Source organism: Trachypithecus francoisi, unplaced genomic scaffold (genome assembly GCF_009764315.1).
Source record: "Trachypithecus francoisi isolate TF-2019V2 unplaced genomic scaffold, Tfra_2.0 Contig01461, whole genome shotgun sequence".
Classification (NCBI taxonomy): Eukaryota; Metazoa; Chordata; class Mammalia; order Primates; family Cercopithecidae; genus Trachypithecus; species Trachypithecus francoisi.
Window position 1 is genome coordinate 7,687,445 of NW_022681433.1, and position 21,953 is coordinate 7,709,397.

Below are 21,953 nucleotides of genomic sequence, written 5' to 3' on the forward strand. Positions count from 1 at the left end.
TGCCAGCCTTCAGACTCTAGCCATTCTCCGTAGAACAGCTGAAATGAGCTCTAACAACCAAACCGATGGATCTCATCACCTCCATTAAAAAACTTCAAAGGTTTCCAACTAGACTCATTAAAAAAAAAAAAAAATTGCAAATGCTTGTGTCCCAGGCCCCTCACATCCCTTCAGCCTTCTCACTCCTCCAGGTTGTGGCACCACGGTGATACTCCAGCAGCACCCAGGGCTCCTCTCAGTTTCTCCAAGCATCAGGCTCCTTTCTGCCTGGCAGTCTTCCTACAGAGAATTGCTATTGGAGCCAGAACGAGGACGTAAGTTTCCTGACTTCCTGAAATAAAATGTCTTCTACAAAAACTGCAAAGAGGCTGGGTGTGGTGGCTCATGCCTGTGATCCCAGCAATTTGGGAGGCTGAGGTGGGTGGATCACCTGAGGTCAGGAGTTCGAGACCAGCCTGGCCAATATGGTGAAACCCCATCTCTACTGAAAATACAAAAAATTAGCCAGGGCCGGTGTGGCATGCCTGTAATCCCAGCTACTTGGGAGGGTGAAGCAGGAGAATCACTTGAACCCAGGAGGCAAAAGTTGCAGGGCGCCTGGATTGCACCATTGCACCCCAGCCTGGGTGACAAGAGCAAAAGTATGCCTCAAACACAAAACAAGACAAAACCTCCAAAGAACCAAGTAATCTTTGTTTCCTTTCCACCAACCTCTGCACAGCCCCTGGCCTTATAAAGAAAGGGACTTGCAGAGGAAGGGGGTCCAAGGCTGTGTATGATGAGTGACCTGACTCCCTCACCTCCCCCACTACATCAGGGATACTTCCCCTTGTCTTTTAAATGTCCTTTATAATGGCTGCATCATATGAATACACTGTAATTTAATTTATCAGTGTTCTGCTTAGAATGCTGTTGACCACAAAATACTATATAAAATTTTATACATATTTTATATTAGTGCTAGTAAATATTAATCATAAAAGTAAACATCTACAAATAACTTCGGGATACCATTTGTCTATGGGAAGCTTCCTGGAAGAAAGAAACTGGCAATCATGCTTAGTGTGAGAAAACCATCAAGTTTCTAAACATTGAAAATGAAAGAAATGACTTCTGACCTTTAGCACCACTGATAACAAGCCCAAGTTCTGCACAGACAGAGACACAGACAACCTCATGGTCATGGCCTGTGAGGACGGCTCTTGGTGCAGGATAGTCACCTGCAAGAAAACAGCAGCAGTGAGGCACTACAGACCAATGGCAGGGGGAGAGAGCTACGCCAGCAACGCAACGTTCAATAAATACCCATGTTTATTATGGGCATTATTATTAAGCTGTGTGACCTTAAGCCACTTACTTAACCTCTCTGCTCTCCTCTTCTGTGAAATGTACATAACTACCGAACCTACTATACATGCTGTTTAGATGACAGGACAAGTTAACATATGTGACATGCTTAGAACATAACGAGAGTGGTAATAGCTATTCTTTTTCTTCCATTATGATGATGAAACAGGTACAAGGCCTGCTAAGGCATTTATCTGTGTTACCTCATGTATTTATGGTAATGCTCTATGACGTAGAAATATGACGCTCTATGCCTAGTGCTCTATGCTCTATGCCGCTTTCTATGCCTAGTCTATCGCCTAGAAACCCAAGGCTTTGCAAGGTGATTCAACTTGCCTAACAGCTAAGGGCTGGAATTGAACCCACTTCGCTTTATTAGTGCGAATCTAGCTAAAAAGTCCAGCTGAACTGTATCCCCAAAGCATTTTCACTGCTAACTGCTTTCATAAACTGAAGGACTTAGAGAATATTATGCCTTTTGTAAAAAGTTCTACACTTTTCTCTTTTATTGGAAGGAAATGAGCTTATTCTGCATCACCCATATAGGTTGTTCCATTTGCGATCTTTCTTTTCTAGCACTCGTGTTCCTTGCATGCTTGCCTGTTTTTCCTCTGTGAATTCCTATCTTTGGTGGGGTAACCAACCCCAGCCCCCATCTTGTCTCTCAGAGAACCACCCCATACTTTGGTCTTGGTACCCCTCTTTCCCAGAGCTGTCTCCTAGGTTGAACTATTGGCCCTCACTGGGGCTGGGGGAAGTTAAACGTTCCAGGGCTGACAGATGCGCCTCCCCTTGGACAGCCCCTTCTTTGGCACTTATGGGACCTCTAGGTGCTGGCCAGCTGGACTGCTGATCCAGTTCTCTGCCCACAATGGCAAGAGGGAAGCCACAGGGAGTTCATGAGGAAAGTGCATAATCATAAGGCCTTACCCAGTAAGGCGCCCCACATCTTCCACTCTGGTTGGCCAAAAGCCCCTTCCTGAAGACCTGCCTATCTTCTCTTGAGACCGCCTATCTTCTGTCTCCCCAGGGATTTATGTGCGTTTTCTCAGACCCTTCAGCTCCAATTTTGTTTTTGAGGTATCTCTTAGATGGAATGTGGGAGAAGCGGGACAGCAGTTCATGCTAGCTTGCCATCTTCTTCTAAACACATGGATGTTGCTATAATGTGTTTTGACTATTGGTTGAGTGTCCAGTTACAATGTCAGTAGTCCTGGATTTGTCTGAAACGTATTTATATAATTTGTTCAATTATGTTTCACACTGCAGGAAAAAGGTGAAAAAGAAAAAAAATTGTTTCAAAGATGCCCTGGGTTCCCTGGTAAAATAAGCTTTAAGCATTGATAAGAGTTCTCAAAAGAAAGGAAATCAGCATATCAAAGAGCTATCTGTACCCCTGTGTTGATTGCAGCACTATTCACAATAGTTCAGATGTAGAATCAACCTAAGTGTCCAACAAATAATGAAAAGATAAAGAAAATGAGGTATATTTACATAATGGAATTTTATTCTGCTATAAAAAAGAAATCCTGTCATTTGCATCAACACGGATGGAATTGAAGGACATGAGGTTAAGTGAAATTAGCCAGGCACAGAAAGACAACTGTCCCATCTTCTTACTCAAATGTAGGAGGTGAAGAAATTGATCTCACAGAGGAAATAAACAGAATGGTGGTTACCTGAGGCTGGCAAGGGTGGTGGGGAGGGGTTGGTTAATGGGTAGAACAATACAATTAGGTAGATACAGTTAGATAGAAGGAATAAGATCTAGTGTTTGGTAGCAAAATAGAGTGACTACGGCTAATAATTTATTGTACATTTCAAAATAACTAGAAGAGAAGATTTAGAATGTTCCTAATGCAAAGAAGTGATAAATATTTGAGGTGTTGGATATCCCAGTTACCCTGATTTGATCATTACACATTGTATCATCGTATCAACACATCCCATCAATATGTACAACTATTATGTATCCATAAAAATTAAATCTTTAGGCCGGGCGCGGTGGCTCATGCCTGTAATCCCAGCACTTTGGGAGGCCGAGACGGGCGGATCACGAGGTCAGGAGATCGAGACCATCCTGGCTAACACGGTGAAACCCCGTCTCTACTAAAAAGTACAAAAAAAAAACTAGCCGGGTGACGTGGCGGGCGCCTGTAGTCCCAGCTACTCGGGAGGCTGAGGCAGGAGAATGGGGTAAACCCAGGAGGCGGAGCTTGCAGTGAGCTGAGATCCGGCCATTGCACTCCAGCCTGGGCGGCAGAGCGAGACTCCGTCTCAAAAAAAAAAAAAAAAAAAAAAAAAAAAAAAATTAAATCTTTAAAAAGGTATTGGTAAGATTTTATGTGTAATATCAGCTTTAATTTTTCTAAATGATAATTTTAACTTGGAGAGACTAGCATAGTGGAAAACCCTGAAATTATACACTTAATTCATTTATATAAAATAAATAGTTTTGAGACCTTTCCCTAATGTGCTGTGGAAAAAACAAAAAGCAATCTGATCCTATTGCAGGGAATTGAGAAAAAAAAATATAAAAATATTCCTTATGCATGTTATACATTTTCTGCTAGGAAATGAGTTTTTCAAAGGCTCGTGTCTGATTTAGAGGTTTAAAATTTTTTTTTTTATTACAATTTCCCCAGATCATCTGAATAAACTGTGGAACTTAACTATTAGGGGATATTATTTAGGGCCCCTGAAAGCACTGTTTCCTTCTTTAAGTGAAAGGCAAATAAAACGCCATTCCAGGCTTTCTGAGTTGGGAAACCTGCAGCGGCGGGAAAGCTTATTTCCTATATTTCATTTTGTTGCTAGGGACAGATGTCACACACCCCAACAATCATTCAAAACCCTGGGAATATTCTGTCACTGTCACATCACAGTTGATGGATATAGCCCAGGGTTAAAGGGCCCAGTGCAGAGGGAGGTGCGGGTGGACCGCCCCTCTGAGTGCCCCATCATTGCCCTCAGCCCCACCACTGCCTCCACAGAAGCACTTGCCATGTGCTGGAATGACTAGAACTGATGAAGAACAAACAAATCCAATTTTTAGATTCCTCATAGACATGCATTTGGAAACTCCCAATATTAAAAGGCTTAAAATAAACAAATTCCATCCTCCTTTTATCAAAGGTCATTTCAACATTCTCAAAACGGATGATTCACATAGACAGGAGAGGTTTTTCAATGAGATGGTCTCTGGCTTTTAGAGAAATGGGCAAAGTAAAGAACTCATGGTTCTTATTTTAAACCTCATTTGTGGGACAGCTGTGGTCCTTCTGATTTAGAACTAAACAAAGCCAGTGGAGTTTCTAGGACCTCCGCTCCACAGTGAGAGGATAAACTTCCTGGTATATGACATTCAAATTTTATTTCTGACCCTGGGTAAGTCACTGCAGAATCATGGCAGAAGGTATTTTCATTCATGTTTATACTTAGATAAAATATGATGGAGTTTTTAGAGTTAAAATCCTAAAATAAGGGATTTAGTCAAAGGGTGTGGTGGTTTCATTACTACCATGATTTCAAGATTTATTTCAACGTATTATGTTAGAAATTTGCTGGAATAGCTGGGAAGAACAGTATTGGTCAGGAGTCCCTTCTCAAGACCCCAACTCCTCAGCCACAGGTGGGTGCTGTGGAGGTCTGTTCCAATTACCAAATATGCTTGGACCTGCATTTCCTAAGATCCCAAGATAATGCAAGTAAAAACATTCTGTGGGTTGGAAAATGTCAAATTCACCCATGATGTGGTTTCATTTCCTTATGTACTCATAGAGTATTCAGTGAAGAATGGAAGATAGATATGGTGAAAGTATTTATTCATTCACTCTAACTTCTTTTTCCTCTTCAGAGATAACAATGACTACATTTTCCTCTGAGCACTGCCACTGCAGGACAACCTCTTCTCTTGAAGTCCTGAGCCCAGATCTAGGTCACAGTACATTACTCCCCTATGCTCACCTTCTAAAAACAACTAATAGTATCATCCACCTCCCCTTCCTCAGGAAGCTGGGCTCTGTGTAAAGCCCAGACACCCCCTGGTCTGGAACCTGAAGCTCTCTGATCAGAACACATTAGTCACTCTGTATATATTGCTTCCAATCTAGGCCAAAGACCTTTCTTGAAGCCTTAGTCCCATAAAGGCAAAGGAAAAGCAGAGGCCGAGTGGCCAGGAGCTCCCTTCTTAGTCTGGAACCCTGGAAAGTCTCCTTGTGTTAGAATGAGGGGATGGGGTGGCTGAGTGGTCTACTGCAGAAAGGACTCTGTGCTACGGATGTTCCAAAACATCCGTTACCATTTGGTCCTCAAAAAGCCCTGCATGGTGAGAACTATTACATATGGAGCTATGCTTCCTCTGATCTTAAAAAGATGGTTTAACATAGGCTAAATCCTAGCTAAGATTCTCTGCTCCGAGAAGTGATACAAGCTTGTTTAATGTATCTAAATCTAAATACACTCTACAAATCTCTCTGGGCTATTCGTCGCCCATGCTTTCATTTCTTATAATAGCACTGGTTAGTGGCAGTTGTGGAGCTGGGCACCAGGACAGTCTTTTTAAAAGAAGCCTGGATGCAAACAAAGAGAGGGATGTGATTTGGCAGATGTTTGGTGACAGGTTGTGACTGGCAGGAGGGTCAGCGTCCAGAGCTGAGGCATACACAATGGGAGCCCAGAGAAGGTGTGTGTGCACAGCTGGAGTCTCCTTTGCAATTGGCTTCTCCTTTCACAGTCTGCATAATGCCTGTACACGAGCTAAAAGACTTATTTTTAAAAAGTGGAATAGAAAGGCATAACAACAATGTGTTATATAAATTACCCAATGAATATTTGTAGATTTGATTAGAAAAGATGAACGGTAAATCCTCTTTCAAAGTTTCACATGGCTATGATTTAAAAATGTTTGTATGTATGTGTATCAAACTTTCTATAAAGCCCCTTATATGTGGTATAAACATTAAAACTACACACTTTAAAAGCAGATTGGCTTTGAGCTCAAGTCCCAATGTATTCTGAGTGTCTGCTGAAGAGACAACAATGTTAACTTGCCTCTCTTGTGACTATCTTGTTGGAAGCTATAGCACGTAATGAGAAATGTCAAGTCCCAAGATCAATGAAATTTTGGACTCTAGGGATTCCACAGGAATAGCATTGATCCTTTTAAAGAACACCAGTCAGAGATGGGTTGTAATATATTGCAAAGAGAGGCTCAAGAGGATAAGCGGCCAAGTCCAAGATACCTACCTGACAAAAAACTCAATCAGCTTTTAGCGCAAATTGCCCACTCTGCTCTGCTCTCTTTCATGCAGTAGGCTGCTTCCAATTAAAGTGCGCAAATTAATTTTTATCACTTCCAAATTAGTTTCAGAATTTGTGTCAAAGTCTGTTTCAGATGAAAGCATCTGTCCCTCACATCTTTTCAATTCTGTTATCTAGTTAGGGACCTATTTAAAGTCTCCAAGATAATTTCTGTGTTCAAAGCCACAAGTTTGAAAGAATAACAATGAATAATATTATAAAATACATTAATAAAGCAATGATAATTCAACTCTAACCTACTAGGTAGGCTACTAGGTAGCCTTTGCTTATTCTTTTATGGTCTGAGACTCTCTATCAAATAGTCTGCTTACAAATACTCATTACCTTTGTGACCAATTCATCACAATGGTCAAAATGATTAGAAAAAGACTCATATTTCTGAGATGTCTGCATTCTTCACAATATACTTGACACGATAAAACCACACACACTTTCTATACCTGCCTAAAAAGATTTCACAAACATGACATTTTTTCTTTGTGGAATTAATAGAGCTATCTATTACAATATAATAATGACAATGAAAGAGAAACAAATATGTTAAAGTCAGTTAAACTTATCTTGAGAAGATTTTGGTGATAAGCATGTAAGGTTAAAGGATAAATCCTATTATTTAATGATTTGTGATGAACAGGTATGATTTGGCCTCAGTGACACACAAAGCAGTTCCATGTCCACACCAAGGCCAACCCCTGCATTATAACAGCTACTAGGATGTTAAGTTACAGGCCAGGACTTCCCCCTTCAAGGACAGGTTAATACTTGTATTTAAGGGCATTGTGTCACACACTTTAATACAAATTTAGATATAACTAGCTTTCTGGTCTTGAGCATCAATGTATTATGAGAGAGAAAACACATCTGGCCTGCTTCTCTGACCTGTGAATTGGAGGCTTGAGTAGATTAAACTGGAACAGAAAAAAATCTCTTTCATATTTTGAGTTTTCTGAGAGCAACAACTACATCTATGTCAAACCACAAGCGGGGCACTGATATGACAGTCAATTCAGTGTGTGCTGTGACTCCCTGAAAAAAGAGTGAAGAGACCAACACGGATGGTTGCCCTAGTCCGGCATATATACGCTACTAGGTTAGCTTTTTCAATAGATAAGTGAGTCATAAATCAGCCAGTCAACCAATGCTAAACCTGAGATTTTTTTTTTTTTTTTTTTTTTACTATTGTGATCATCCTTATGGAAAAAAGCTAAAACCAGTTTGTTTCATAATCATCAATTTGATGTAAAGTTAAGCATTTTATGAATGCTTAAAGTATGGTACAAAATATTACCTGATAACAATTCATGATTCAGGTAACAAATACTGGACATCCTTAATATATCCAAGCAGGAGAAGCAGTTTGTGATTAGTATAAAAGTAGATTCTTGTAAACTCTAGAAAGTCAGAGGTTGTGACTTTCCCAGCATTCCCAGCTGCTGAGATAGTACCAGGCATACAGTAGTCACTCAACACATGTTGTTGCTTGACTAATACTTTAGGTGCTTATCTTGTTTATTCTAGAAGAGCACTTTTTCCTTTTATTAATGTACCATACTATATATGTTCACATTAAATATCTCATAAAGTCTTGACAGGATGAATTCTATGGAAGTGGTTTAGGTTCATAATGATGACAACAGTTTTTGACTAAAACTAAATTCCTATAGATGAAGGTAATACTAAAAAATACATATTGATAATTTTCTGTCATAACATCTTTAAGATAATCTTGTCCTTACTTAAAACTTAAATATAATACTGCTTTTTAACAAATATAATATCCACGTTTTTGTTCTTAAGGATTATAAAAGCATTTTGTATTACATAGCTCCTGTTGGAAGGAGCTTTAAATAATTTAAATATTATTGTATCTAACTTTTCTTGCTAACTGATGCACCAAAGCTACAATTGATAGCCATCTTTTGGTTTAAGACATCATTAGAAAACAGAGTAGTGAACATAGATAATTACTATAATTTAATATTTTTCTTTAATATTCTTTACCTCCTAGCAGTACATTATATAAAACATCTTATCTCTGCTACCAGATGGCAGCTTTTAAGAAATAAATGGGCCGGGCGCGGTGGCTCAAGCCTGTAATCCCAGTACTTTGGGAGGCCGAGGCGGGCGGATCACGAGGTCAGGAGATCGAGACCATCCTGGCTAACCCGGTGAAACCCTGTCTCTACTAAAAAAAAAAAAAAAAAAACAAAAAACTAGCCGGGCGAGGTGGCGGGCGCCTGTAGTCCCAGCTACTCAGGAGGCTGAGGCAGGAGAATGGCGTAAACCCGGGAGGCGGAGCTTGCAGTGAGCTGAGATCCGGCCACTGCACTCCAGCCCGGGCGACAGAGCAAGACTCCGTCTCAAAAAAAAAAAAAAAAAAAAAGAAATAAATGCACTTTTTTGAAATAACACTAGAATCATTTCTGGTATTCATTTCGAAGACGGTAATTAATTAGATTTAAAGCTCTATTCTGTTTCTTTTAAATTTTTTTCTAACAAGTTCTAATTTTTATCAATGTATATGAAAGATATTACACAGACATGCTGCTTAATTAAACTTTTTAAAGAAATGCTACACTATTATGGAAATAAAGACAATTTGGAAATATGTGAACATACATTTAGATAACATATACTTGATAATGTACCATTCTTGAGAATAATAAAGCCATCACTGGTAGGTCATATATCTTATACACATGTACACATACGCATACATAGACATACTAGAATTCTGTTAAAAATGAATTTTTTAAGGACATAGCTTTAAAAAAGAGTAAATAAGGAGATTATCTTCTGGTATTTAGAATATAGTGTTTGTTAATAACATAGAATCGGTAACTAATTATTTGAACTGGTTGGAAATCAAGCAACATTAAATATCTTTTCCATCAAATCAAGATCACATCTTGTTCAAATTTAGAACAGAGCGTCATATGTACAATAGATACTCTTTTTCAGTAGCTATGCCAAGAGGCATATGCTATTTTACAACACAGTTTCTTCATCCACTGTTCAACTCTAGCTATGGGCAACAGGAATAAAACTTCACATAACATTTGGACATCTAATCCAATCTTCCACTATCTTCTCATACAAATGTATTTCTCCATTCTCTCCTGTACTATGATGGGGCCTTTGTTCTTATCCAACCAAAGCCATTTCCTATTTTTGCAATATTCCTGTCAAAATGCATAAGAGTTGGGGGGATGGAGTGGGACATGAAGGGTGGATGTGCAATTCAGTTTCCACCCCTCGCTGTCTCACAGGTTAGAACTGCCCAGAGAGGCAGCAGCAGGCCAAGCAATGTAACATGGCATCTTGTAGATTTCTTATCTACTCTCACAGTATTTTAGTTGTAGATGCACAGGTTTCCTGAAAAACTTTTATCTCTGTTGGGTTATAAGTATTCCCCAAATTCATGTTTCAGTTTATTTTGGAGTGCTGTGTAAGCTGTGACAATCTCAATAATCCTGGTTTGTGTAGTTACCATTATCACTTCACAGAAACCTTTCTATATTTTACAGGAAAGCCATGCATTTGAATGAACTATTGAAAGCTTAGTAATTAAAAGCAGTAATTATTTCTAGGCAATCTCTTATCCAGCTCTCCAGTCATTTAATTTATTGGAAACCTATTGGCTGGGCGTGGTGGCTCAAGCCTGTAATCCCAGCACTTTGGGAGGCCGAGAAGGGCGGATCACGAGGTCAGGAGATCGAGACCATCCTGGCTAATACGGTGAAACCCCGTCTCTACTAAAAATACAAAAAAAAAAAAAAACTAGCCGGGCGAGGTGGCGGGCGCCTGTAGTCCCAGCTACTTGGGAGGCTGAGGCAGGAGAATGGCGGAAACCCAGGAGGCGGAGCTTGCAATGAGCTGAGATCTGGCCACTGCACTCCAGTCCAGGCGACAGAGCGAGACTCCGCCTCAAAAAAAAAAAAAAAAAAAAAAAAAGAAACCTATTATGTATATCACTATGACAGGAACTTAAGATGGAAAGACAGACACTCATCCACTTCAGTGTTTTCTTGGGGCAGCAGTCCAAGAACTAATAACTAACTTCTCTTACATAAATAGAAGTTTCCTTGGGAAAAGAAGTTTGAGAGGCTGTGGATTAAACAAGCATCAACAAATTTATTTGTGTAAGACTTTCAGAGCTTATGTAGAAAGTGTGAGTATAAACAATGTACTCCAAAATTATTTCACGAAGGAGTCCAGCCTCCCCTGATGCTGTCTTCCTATCGGATATCTTAGGGTGCGCTGTGGAATAACAATCACTTGAGGAATCCTCCCAAGCAAGGAAACTGTCTTATTCAGTTTTTGCATCCCCAACAATGCCTCATGTGCAGTGGGTACTCACCGTTTGCTAAACGAATAAATGGAGAAATTTACTACAGTATATGGTAGATAGCAGTTACTGCCCTGACTGAGACACTGAATTTCTGAAAATTCAGAGAAGGGAGAGATTATTTTCAGCTGAAAGAAACCATATGAGGTTTAGTGGACTAGGTGAAGCTGAAGGATGGGGACATTTGGAGACTGGGCTGCTGAGCAGAGGATCTGGGTAGGGGATTGTTGAGGGGATCTGGAAGTCTCTCCTTGTTGAAGGTGATAGTACTGCTCATTTTAACACTTGGAACATAGCTGTGTTCCAGTACAGATTTTGGCCACTTAAGCTTTCATGTTTTAAAATCCTTACACCTTAGGAAAAAACTATTAGGAAAATCAAAAAGGCAAAATATATTTAAATATATATTTATATAATTTGATAGGACAATTTGATACAAACACTCACTGCTGTTAGGATTGTCTCCTATGATATGGTGCCGCCCGCTCCAGTACCAGAGCAGCAGGGTGGCATCTCGAGATCCGGACACGATGTAGCAGTCTCCACCAATGTATGACTCGGACCTGGCCAAGCACGTGACCACATCCCAATGGCCAAATACAATCTGAGTCAATTTCCCTGCAACACAGAAATGACAGGTTTGCTTCATTTAATCTTTTTCTTCAAATAGTAATAAGTGTAACTTTATCAGATTTTAAAAATTTTACCATATTTTTTATTTTATTTTACCAGTTTTGTGAAAAGTTCATCTATAGGCTGATAAAGTTACAATGTTATTCAAATCTGGCTACAGGTTGCTTTCTTGCATTGCTTTTGAAAATTGATACAAGAATGTCACTTGAGATTTTTAAGGAAAAGACTTTATTAAATAATACGATCATGATTTTTCTCTTCAGGGTTTGGGCCAGACCAAGGGGAGTTTCAGGATCTTTTACTGCATATGAATTTGTGGGAAGGGAAAAATAGCCTTATTTGTCCTATGAACTCAGGGATCATGCTAATGTTTGGAATAGATGAAGTTATAGTTACTTCGCTTACAATGTGAACATTTAATTTGAATCTTGACTATTCAAGTTGGCAAATGATAAAAATGCCTACATCAAGGATGATTTCATATTCAGCTTTGGTTTTAACAACAGTCATTTTGAAGAGAATACGGTGTTTCATAGTTAGGATTACCTGTTTCTGTAGAATAAACTCTGAAGCTCTTATCCCAGAATCCACAGATAAGAATATAGCGATTATCTGCTGTGACCACAAAACAATGTGCATTGATTTGTATACTCTGGTCAACGAGGTCTGTGATCTGCCGTTTGTTTACACCAGAATTATTGGCTAAAAATAAATGGAAAAAAGCATTTGAAGAAAGATTCCATATGAGTTTCTCCAAGCACTCACACAAGGAAAACAATACTTTCATGCTTCATTTATCCAGAAATAGTTTTTTTTAATGGTATGAGATTATTAAGATTCTCCCTTGAGGAATATAAATTTCCTTAGTAGCAGTGATTATTTATGAACCATATTATGTATTTTAAAATTATGCCAGAAATTTCAGTTCTCCCTCCACCAATAAATAAAAACAATATGAGGAATTCAAGATAATTAATTTACAACATAATACAATATTTTAATGCATTTAATTCTTTAGGTGCTCACTATACACAAGTTCATTAGTTTATAAGAATCACATGAGAACTAAATATTGTATAAAGTATGTTATTAAGGAAGAGATATATTAATATTTGCCCCAGTCTGTCATTTTCGGATGGTATTTTTATAATGCCCATGAAAAAGGAGGGTAGAGATCTGAGCAAGGGATGTTATTATGTGGGTAGCTCCACAGGGAGCTTCAGGTCAGCAGCTTTATAGGCCTGGATTGTCAACAGACAGAAGGCCTTTCTAGAATTGGCTAGCAGGGGAGGAGAGGAACAAAAAAGATGCGAGAGGGACTGGTGAGGAAAGAGGCAAAGAATCAGTGCAGAGCCCTGGGATTGAATCTGAATAAAGTCAGGAACTCAGAGACACCATCTGATTTCCCCAGTGCCTGTCTGCATGCCAGCCTGTCCCTTACTGCACGCCATCCTTTCAGGATCAATCCCTGCGCTGAATTCTTAAACAGAAATGCAGATGTAGAAGGTCACCACCACTCTCTAACACCAGTTAAATATAAGTACTACTATTTGTAGATACCTACTAACACTAGAAAAATAATTACTAGAAAACATAAGCAATAAAAAAATTATACAAAAAAGTCAGTAAGGAAAAAAGACCAAAGATCCCAGGCCACTTGAAAACTATACAATTGGTCCTTTACTAATTAGAATAGACCTATTAATTTTTCCATGGTTACACACTAGCTATATATTTCATTGTCAATGTCTACTGGAAAGAGAAATAGCTACACTAGACTAATAATATTCTTAATCCTAAACCTTACAAGCTCCCAAAGAAATGTAAACGGTATATTGTGTACGGGTATAAGTAACTAATTGAAATGTCTGTATCTTATCTTATTTCCAGGTTCAAAGATGAAGGATGAATTTAAATCTAAGAATAAGAGGCTGGGTGTGGTGGCTCACGTCTGTAATCCCAGCACTTTGGGAGGGCTAGGCAGGTGGATCACTTGAGGTCAGGAGTTCGAGACCAGACTGGCCAACACTGTGAAATCCTGTCTCTACTAAAAATACAAAAATCAGCCAGGTGTGGTGGTGCACCCCTGTAATCCCAGCTACTCAGGAAGCTGAGATGGGGGAATTGGTTTAACCTGGGAGGCGGAGGTTGCAGTGGCCCGAGACTGCATCACTGCACTCCTGCCTGGGTGACACAGTGAGACTCGAACTCAAAACAAAAAAACCCCTAAGAATCTAAGAATAAAACACCACGACTTTAATATGTAGCTTAATACTTTTTCATAGCATTTTCAATTTTTTTCTAATTTATCTTACTCATCATTCAATGATACAGATATAACAAACATTATTAAAAACTGTCTTACAGATGCAAAACTGGAAGGGCCTAGAAAGACTAAGAAGCTAGCTCTGGATCAAATGGCTAATACATATGTACATGATTATTTAAAAATATTTTGACTGTCTGCTGCAAAGAGTTATAGCTTATCAGTTTGCAATTCACATGAAACATTTGCTTTACAACATGTTAGTTTTAAAAAATTCAATGATAAAGACTGCCAGAAAAGATGTTCTTCAATATTAGTTTCCTTTTTTTTTTTTGAGACGGAGTCTCGCTCTGTCGCTCAGGCTGGAGTGCAGTGGCACGATCTTGGCTCACTGCAAGCTCCGCCTCCCGGGTTCATGCCATTCTCTTGCCTCAGCCTCCCGAGCAGCTGGGACTACAGGCGCCCACCACCAGGCCCAGCTAATTTTGTTGTTGTTGTTGTTTTTTTATTACTATACTTTAAGTTCTAGCGTACATGTGCATAATGTGCAGGTTTGTTACATATGTATACTTGTGCCATGTTGGTGTGCTGCACCCATCAACTTGTCAGCACCCATCAATTCGTCATTTATATCAGGTATAACTCCCAATGCAATCCCTCCCCCCTCCCCCCTCCCCATGATAGGCCCCAGTGTGTGATGTTCCCCTTCCCGAGTCCAAGTGATCTCATTGTTCAGTTCCCAACTATGAGTGAGAACATGCGGTGTTTGGTTTTCTGTTTTGTGATAGTTTGCTAAGAATGATGGTTTCCAGCTGCATCCATGTCCCTACAAAGGATGCAAACTCATCCTTTTTTATGGCTGCATAGTATTCCATGGTGTATATGTGCCACATTTTCTTAATCCAGTCTGTCACAGATGGACATTTGGGTTGATTCCAAGCCTTTGCTATTGTGAATAGTGCCGCAATAAACATACGTGTGCATGTGTCTTTATAGCAGCATGATTTATAATCCTTTGGGTATATACCCAGTAGTGGGATGGCTGGGTCATATGGTACATCTAGTTCTAGATCCTTGAGGAATTGCCATACTGTTTTCCATAATGGTTGAACTAGTTTACAATCCCACCAACAGTGGAAAAGTGTTCCTATTTCTCCACATCCTCTCCAGCACCTGTTGTTTCCTGACTTTTGAATGACTGCCATTCTAACTGGTGTGAGATGGTATCTCATTGTGGTTTTGATTTACATTTCTCTGATGGCGAGTGATGATGAGCATTTTTTCATGTGTCTGTTGGCTGTATGAATGTCTTCTTTTGAGAAATGTCTGTTCATATCCTTTGCTCACTTTCTGATGGGGTTGTTTTTTTCTTGTAAATTTGTTTGAGTTTTTTGTAGGTTCTGGATATCAGCCATTTGTCAGATGAGTAGATTGCAAAAATTTTCTCCCATCCTGTAGGTTGCCTGTTTACTCTGATGGTAGTTTCTTTTGCTGTGCAGAAGCTCTTTAGTTCAATTAGATCCCATTTGTCAATTTTGGCTTTTGCTGCCATTGCTTTTGGTGTTTTAGACATGAAGTCCTTGCCCATGCCTATGTCCTGAATGGTACTACCTAGATTTTCTTCTAGGGTTTTTATGGTATTAGGTCTAACATTTAAGTCTCTAATCCATCTTGAATGAATTTTCGTATAAGGAGTAAGGAAAAGATCCAGTTTCAGCTTTCTACTTATGGCTAGCCAATTTTCCCAGCACCATTTATTAAATAGGGACTCCTTTCCCCATTTCTTGTTTCTCTCAGGTTTGTCAAAGATCAGATGGCTGTAGATGTGTGGTATTATTTCTGAGGACTCTGTTCTGTTCCATTGGTCTATAGCTCTGTTTTGGTACAAGTACCATGCTGTTTTGGTTACTGTAGCCTTGTAGTATAGTTTGAAGTCAGGTAGCGTGATGGCACCAGCTTTGTTGTTCTTTTTTTTTTTTTTTTTTTTTTGAGACGGAGTCTCGCTCTCTTGCCCAGGCTGAAGTGCAGTGGCCGGATCTCGGCTCACTGCAAGCTCCGCCTCGCGGGTTTACGCCATTCTCCTGCCTCTGCCTCCCGAGTAGCTGGGACTACAGGTGCCCGCCACCTCGCCCGGCTAGTTTTTTGTATTTTTTTAGTAGAGACGTGGTTTCACTGTGTTAGCCAGGATGGTCTCGATCTCCTGACCTCGTGATCCACCCGTCTTGGCCTCCCAAACTGCTGGGATTACAGGCTTGAGCCACTGTGCCCGGCCACTTTGTTCTTTTGACTTAGGATTGTCTTGGCAATGTGGGCTCTTTTTTGGTTCCATATGAACTTTAAAGCAGTTTTTTCCAATTGTGTGAAGAAACTCATTGGTAGCTTGATGGGGATGGCATTGAATCTATAAATAACCTTGGGCAGTATGGCCATTTTCATGATATTGATTCTTCCTATCCATGACCATGGTATGTTCTTCCATTTGTTAGTGTCCTCTTTTATTTCACTGAGCAGTGGTTTGTAGTTCTCCTTGAAGAGGTCCTTGACATCCCTTGTAAGTTGGATTCCTAGGTATTTTATTCTCTTTGAAGCAATTGTGAATGGGAGTGATTTGGCTCTCCGTTTCTCTGTTACTGGTGTATAAGAATGCTTGTGATTTTTGCACATTAATTTTGTATCCTGAGACTTTGCTGAAGTTGCTTATCAGCTTAAGGAGATTTTGGGCTGAGACAATGGGGTTTTCTAAATATACAATCATGTCATCTCCAAACAGGGACAATTTGACTTCTTCTTTTCCTAACTGGATACCCTTGATTTCTTTCTGTTGCCTGATTGCCCTAGCCAGAACTTCCAACACTATGTTGAATAGGAGTGGTGAGAGAGGGCATCCCTGTCTTGTGCCAGTTTTCAAAGGGAATTTTTCCAGTTTTTGCCCATTCAGTATGATATTGGCTGTGGGTTTGTCATAAATAGCTCTTATTATTTTGAGGTATGTTCCATCAATACTGAATTTATTGAGCGTTTTTAGCATGAAGGGCTGTTGAATTTTGTCAAAAGCCTTTTCTGCATCTATTGAGATAATCATGTGGTTCTTGTCTTTGGTTCTGTTTATATGCTGGATTACGTTTATTGATTTGCGAATGTTGAACCAGCCTTGCATCCCAGGGATGAAGCCCCCTTGATCATGGTGGATAAGCTTTTTGATGTGCTGCTGAATCCGGTTTGCCAGTATTTTATTGAGGATTTTTGCATCGACGTTCATCAGGGATATTGGTCTAAAATTCTCTTTTTTTGTTGTGTCTCTGCCAGGCTTTGGTATCAGGATGATGCTGGCCTCATAAAATGAGTTAGGGAGGATTCCCTCTTTTTCTATTGATTGTAATAGTTTCAGAAGGAATGGTACCAGCTCCTCCTTGTACCCCTGGTAGAATTCAGCTGTGAATCCATCTGGCCCTGGACTTTTTTTGGTTGGTAGGCTATTAATTATTGCCTCAATTTCAGAGCCTGCTATTGGTCTATTCAGGGATTCCACTTCTTCCTGGTTTAGTCTTGGAAGAGTGTAAGTGTCCAGGAAATTATCCATTTCTTCTAGATTTTCTAGTCGATTTGCGTAGAGGTGTTTATAGTATTCTCTGATGGTTGTTTGTATTTCTGTGGGGTCAGTGGTGATATCCCCTTTATCATTTTTTATTGCGTCTATTTGATTCTTGTCTCTTTTCTTCTTTATTAGTCTTGCTAGCGGTCTGTCAATTTTGTTGATCTTTTCAAAAAACCAACTCCTGGATTCATTGATTTTTTGGAGGGTTTTTTGTGTCTCTATCTCCTTCAGTTCTGCTCTGATCTTAGTTATTTTTTGCCTTCTGCTAGCTTTTGAATGTGTTTGCTCTTGCCTCTAGTTCTTTTAATTGTGATGTTAGAGTGTCAATTTTAGATCTTTCCAGCTTTCTCTTGTGAGTATTTAGTGCTATAAATTTCCCTCTACACACTGCTTTAAATGTGTCCCAGAGATTCTGGTATGTTGTATCTTTGTTCTCATTGGTTTCACAGAACATCTTTATTTCTGCTTTCATTTCGTTATGTACCCAGTATTCATTCAGGAGCAGGTTGTTCAGTTTCCATGTAGTTGAGCGGTTTTGATTGAGTTTCTTAGTCCTGAGTTCTAGTTTGATTGCACTGTGGTCTGAGAGACAGTTTGTTATAATTTCTGTTCTTTGACATTTGCTGAGGAGTGCTTTACTTCCAATTATGTGGTCAATTTTGGAATAAGTGCGATGTGGTGCTGAGAAGAATGTATATTCTGTTGATTTGGGGTGGAGAGTTCTATAGATGTCTATTAGGTCCACTTGGTGCAGAGATGAGTTCAATTCCTGGATATCCTTGTTAACTTCCTGTCTCGTTGATCTGTCTAATGTTGACAGTGGAGTGTTGAAGTCTCCCATTATTATTGTATGGGAGTCTAAGTCTCTTTGTAGGTCTCTAAGGACTTGCTTGATGAATCTGGGTGCTCCTGTATTGGGTGCATATATATTTAGGAGAGTTAGCTCTTCCTGTTGAATTGATCCCTTTACCATTATGTAATGGCCTTCTTTGTCTCTTTTTGATCTTTGATGGTTTAAAGTCTGTTTTATCAGAGACTAGGATTTCAACCCCTGCTTTTTTTTGTTCTCCATTTGCTTGGTAGATCTTCCTCCATCCCTTTATTTTGAGCCTATGTATGTCTCTGCATGTGAGATGGGTCTCCTGAATACAGCAGAGTGATGGGTCTTGACTCTTTATCCAGTTTGCCAGTCTGTGTCTTTTAATTGGAGCATTTAGTCCATTTACATTTAAGGTTAATATTGTTATGTGTGAACTTGATCCTGCCATTATGATATTAACTGGTTATTTTGCTCGTTAGTTGATGCAGTTTCTTCCTAGCCTGGATGGTCTTTACATTTTGGCATGTTTTTGCAATGGCTGGTACTGGTTGTTCCTTTCCATGTTTAGGGCTTCCTTCAGGGTCTCTTGTAAGGCAGGCCTGGTGGTGACAAAATCTCTAAGCATTTGCTTATCTGTAAAGGATTTTATTTCTCCTTCACTGATGAAACTTAGTTTGGCTGGATATGAAATTCTGGGTTGAAAATTCTTTTCTTTAAGAATGTTGAATATTGGCCCCCACTCTCTTCTGGCTTGTAGAGTTTCTGCTGAGAGATCTGCTGTTAGTCTGATGGGCTTCCCTTTGTGGGTAACCCGACCTTTCTCTCTGGCTGCCCTTAAGATTTTTTCCTTCATTTCAACTTTGGTGAATCTGGCACTTATGTGTCTTGGAGTTGCTCTTCTCAAGGAGTATCTTTGTGGTGTTCCCTGTATTTCCTGAATTTGAATGTTGGCCTGCCCTACTAGGTTGGGGAAGTTCTCCTGGATGATATCCTGAAGAGTGTTTTCCAACTTGGTTCCTTTTTCCCCCTCACTTTCAGGCACCCCAATCAGACGTAGATTTGGTCTTTTTACATACTCCCATACTTCTTGCAGGCTTTGTTCATTTCTTTTTCTTCTTTTTTCTTTTGGTTTCTCTTCTCGCTTCATTTCATTCATTTGATCCTCAATCGTTGATACTCTTTCTTCCAGTTGATCGAGTCGGTTACTGAAGCTTGTGCATTTGTCACGTATTTCTCGTGTCATGGTTTTCATCTCTGTCATTTCGTTTATGACCTTCTCTGCATTAATTATTCTAGCTGTCAATTCTTCCACTCTTTTTTCAAGATTTTTAGTTTCTTTGCGCTGGGTACGTAATTCCTCCTTTAGCTCTGAGAAGTTTAATGGACTGAAGCCTTCTTCTCTCATCTCGTCAAAGTCATTCTCTGACCAGCTTCGATCCGTTGCTGGCGATGGGCTGCGCTCCTTTGCAGGGGGAGATGTGCTCTTATTTTTTGAATTTCCAGCTTTTCTGCCCTGCTTTTTCCCCATCTTTGTGGTCTTATCTGCCTCTGGTCTTTGATGATGGTGATGTACTGATGGGGTTTTGGTATAGGTGTCCTTCCTGTTTGGTAGTTTTCCTTCTAACAGTCAGGACCCTCAGCTGTAGGTCTGTTGGAGATTGCTTGAGGTCCACTCCAGACCCTGTTTGCCTGGGTATCAGCAGCAAAGGTTGCAGAAGATAGAATATTGCTGAACAGCAAGTGTACCTGTCTGATTCTTCCTTTGGAAGCTTCCTCTCATGGGTGTACTCCGCCCTGTGAGGTGTGGGGTATCAGACTGCCCCTAGTGGGGGATGTCTCCCAGTTAGGCTACTCAGGGTTCAGGGACCCACTTGAGCAGGCAGTCTGTCCCTTCTCCGATCTCACCCTCTGTGTTGGGAGATCCACTGCTCTCTTCAAAGCTGTCAGACAGAGTCGTTTGCGTCTGCAAAGGTTTCTGCTGCTTTTTTTGTTGTTGTTGTTTAGCTGTGCCCTGTCCCCAGAGGTGGAGTCTACAGAGACAGGCAGGATTCCTTGAGCTGCTGTGAGCTCCACCCAGTTCGAGCTTCCCAGCGGCTTTGTTTACCTACTTAAGCCTCAGCAATGGCGGGCACCCCTCCCCCAGCCTCACTGCTGCCTTGCGGTTAGATCGCAGACTGCTGTGCTAGCAATGAGGGAGGCTCTGTGGCCGTGGGACCTTCCTGGCCAGGTGTGGGATATATTCTCCTGGTGTGCCTGTTTGCTTAAAGCGCAGTATTGGGGTGGGAGTTACCCGATTTTCCAGGTGTTGTGTGTCTCAGTTCCCCTGGCTAGGAAAAGGGATTCCCTTCCCCCTTGCGCTTCCCAGGTGAGGCATCAGCTCTCGCTGGTCAGGCTGCAGCAGCTGACCAGCACCGATTGTCTGGCACTCCCTAGTGAGATGACCCCAGTACCTCAGTTGAAAATGCAGAAATCACCGGTCTGCTGTGTCGCTCGCACTGGGTGTTGGAGACTGGAGCTGTTCCTATTCGGCCATCTTGCTCTGCCCCCAATTTTTTTGTATTTTTAGTAGAGACTGGGTTTCACTGTGTTAGCCAGGATGGTCTCCATCTCCTGACCTCATGATCCATCCGTCTTGGCCCCCCAAAGTGCTGGGATTACAGGTGTGAACCACTGTGCCCGGCCTTTTTTTTTTTTTTTTTTTTTTTTAAATTTAAGTTCTGGGGTACATGTACACAATATGCAGGGTTGTTACATAGGTATACATGTGCCATGTTGGTTTGCTGCACCCATCAACTCGTCATTTACATTAAGTATTCCTCCTAATGCTATCCCTCCCCCAGCCTTTAAAAATCTTTTTGAATCCTTATATTTTAAATAATACTGAGCTGTTAGAGAACATTTTAGGCTGAAAGAAAACACAGTTTGGAATTATTTGCCTTATTTATAACCAACTTAAATGACCTCCAAAAATATCAAGAAATAATTGCTTTAATACCAAAAAGTTCTTAGATGTCATATTATGATTTACACAGCTCCTTGATGATAATTTGATATTATTAGCAAATTAATCTTGTGGTAAAAAATTATTTAACTATCTTATGAAAAATAACTATACATGAATATGTGGATAGTATCCATGAAAATTTGTTTTGTTTTATTAACTTACCAATTAATGGATCCATTTCAATGGGAAGATGGTGGGCTTGATCCAAGGAGTATCCTGGAGCTCCTCTGAGGCCTAAAGATTAAAAAGAGAAAAACATAAAATTCTCAGAAAGAAGAAATTTCCTAATGGGCAGTGTTTGATGATGATTTTACAAAACGCATATTTGCTTAAAAATTATTTGGTAAAATTTTCTGATTCAGTTATACTATGCATCTCTGTAGACAGCTTTACAAAACAATCACAACAGGGACTTCAGGTTTCCACTTATGATGTAGAAGGCTGGAAAGAGTTTGTTTCTGTTCTAATGATGAGAAAAAGCTGGATAAATAGAAGATCGCAACATTTATTGAACCCATCCAAAAGCTAAGGTTACTGAGCAATCAATCAGCCTCAAATCAATGAAAGGGCTATGCTTCCAAGCAGGGATGGGTATGAGCCTGGGCTCACCTGGGGCAG

General features: G+C 40.1%; 1 protein-coding gene across 8 annotated transcripts in view; it reads right to left on the bottom strand.

Annotated features, from left to right (window-relative positions):
- NBEA (neurobeachin) overlaps nt 1-21,953 on the bottom strand; it is a 786,519-nt gene that overhangs the window by 6,411 nt on the left and 758,155 nt on the right. For all 8 annotated transcript variants that reach the window (XM_033235426.1, XM_033235381.1, XM_033235435.1 and 5 more), the window contains 4 exons: nt 21,498-21,569; nt 12,197-12,352; nt 11,465-11,635; nt 1,119-1,220 (listed from right to left, as the gene is read on the bottom strand). In XM_033235426.1, the coding sequence (XP_033091317.1) occupies nt 1,119-1,220; nt 11,465-11,635; nt 12,197-12,352; nt 21,498-21,569 (501 nt within the window). The remainder of the gene's footprint in view (nt 1-1,118; nt 1,221-11,464; nt 11,636-12,196; nt 12,353-21,497; nt 21,570-21,953) is intronic.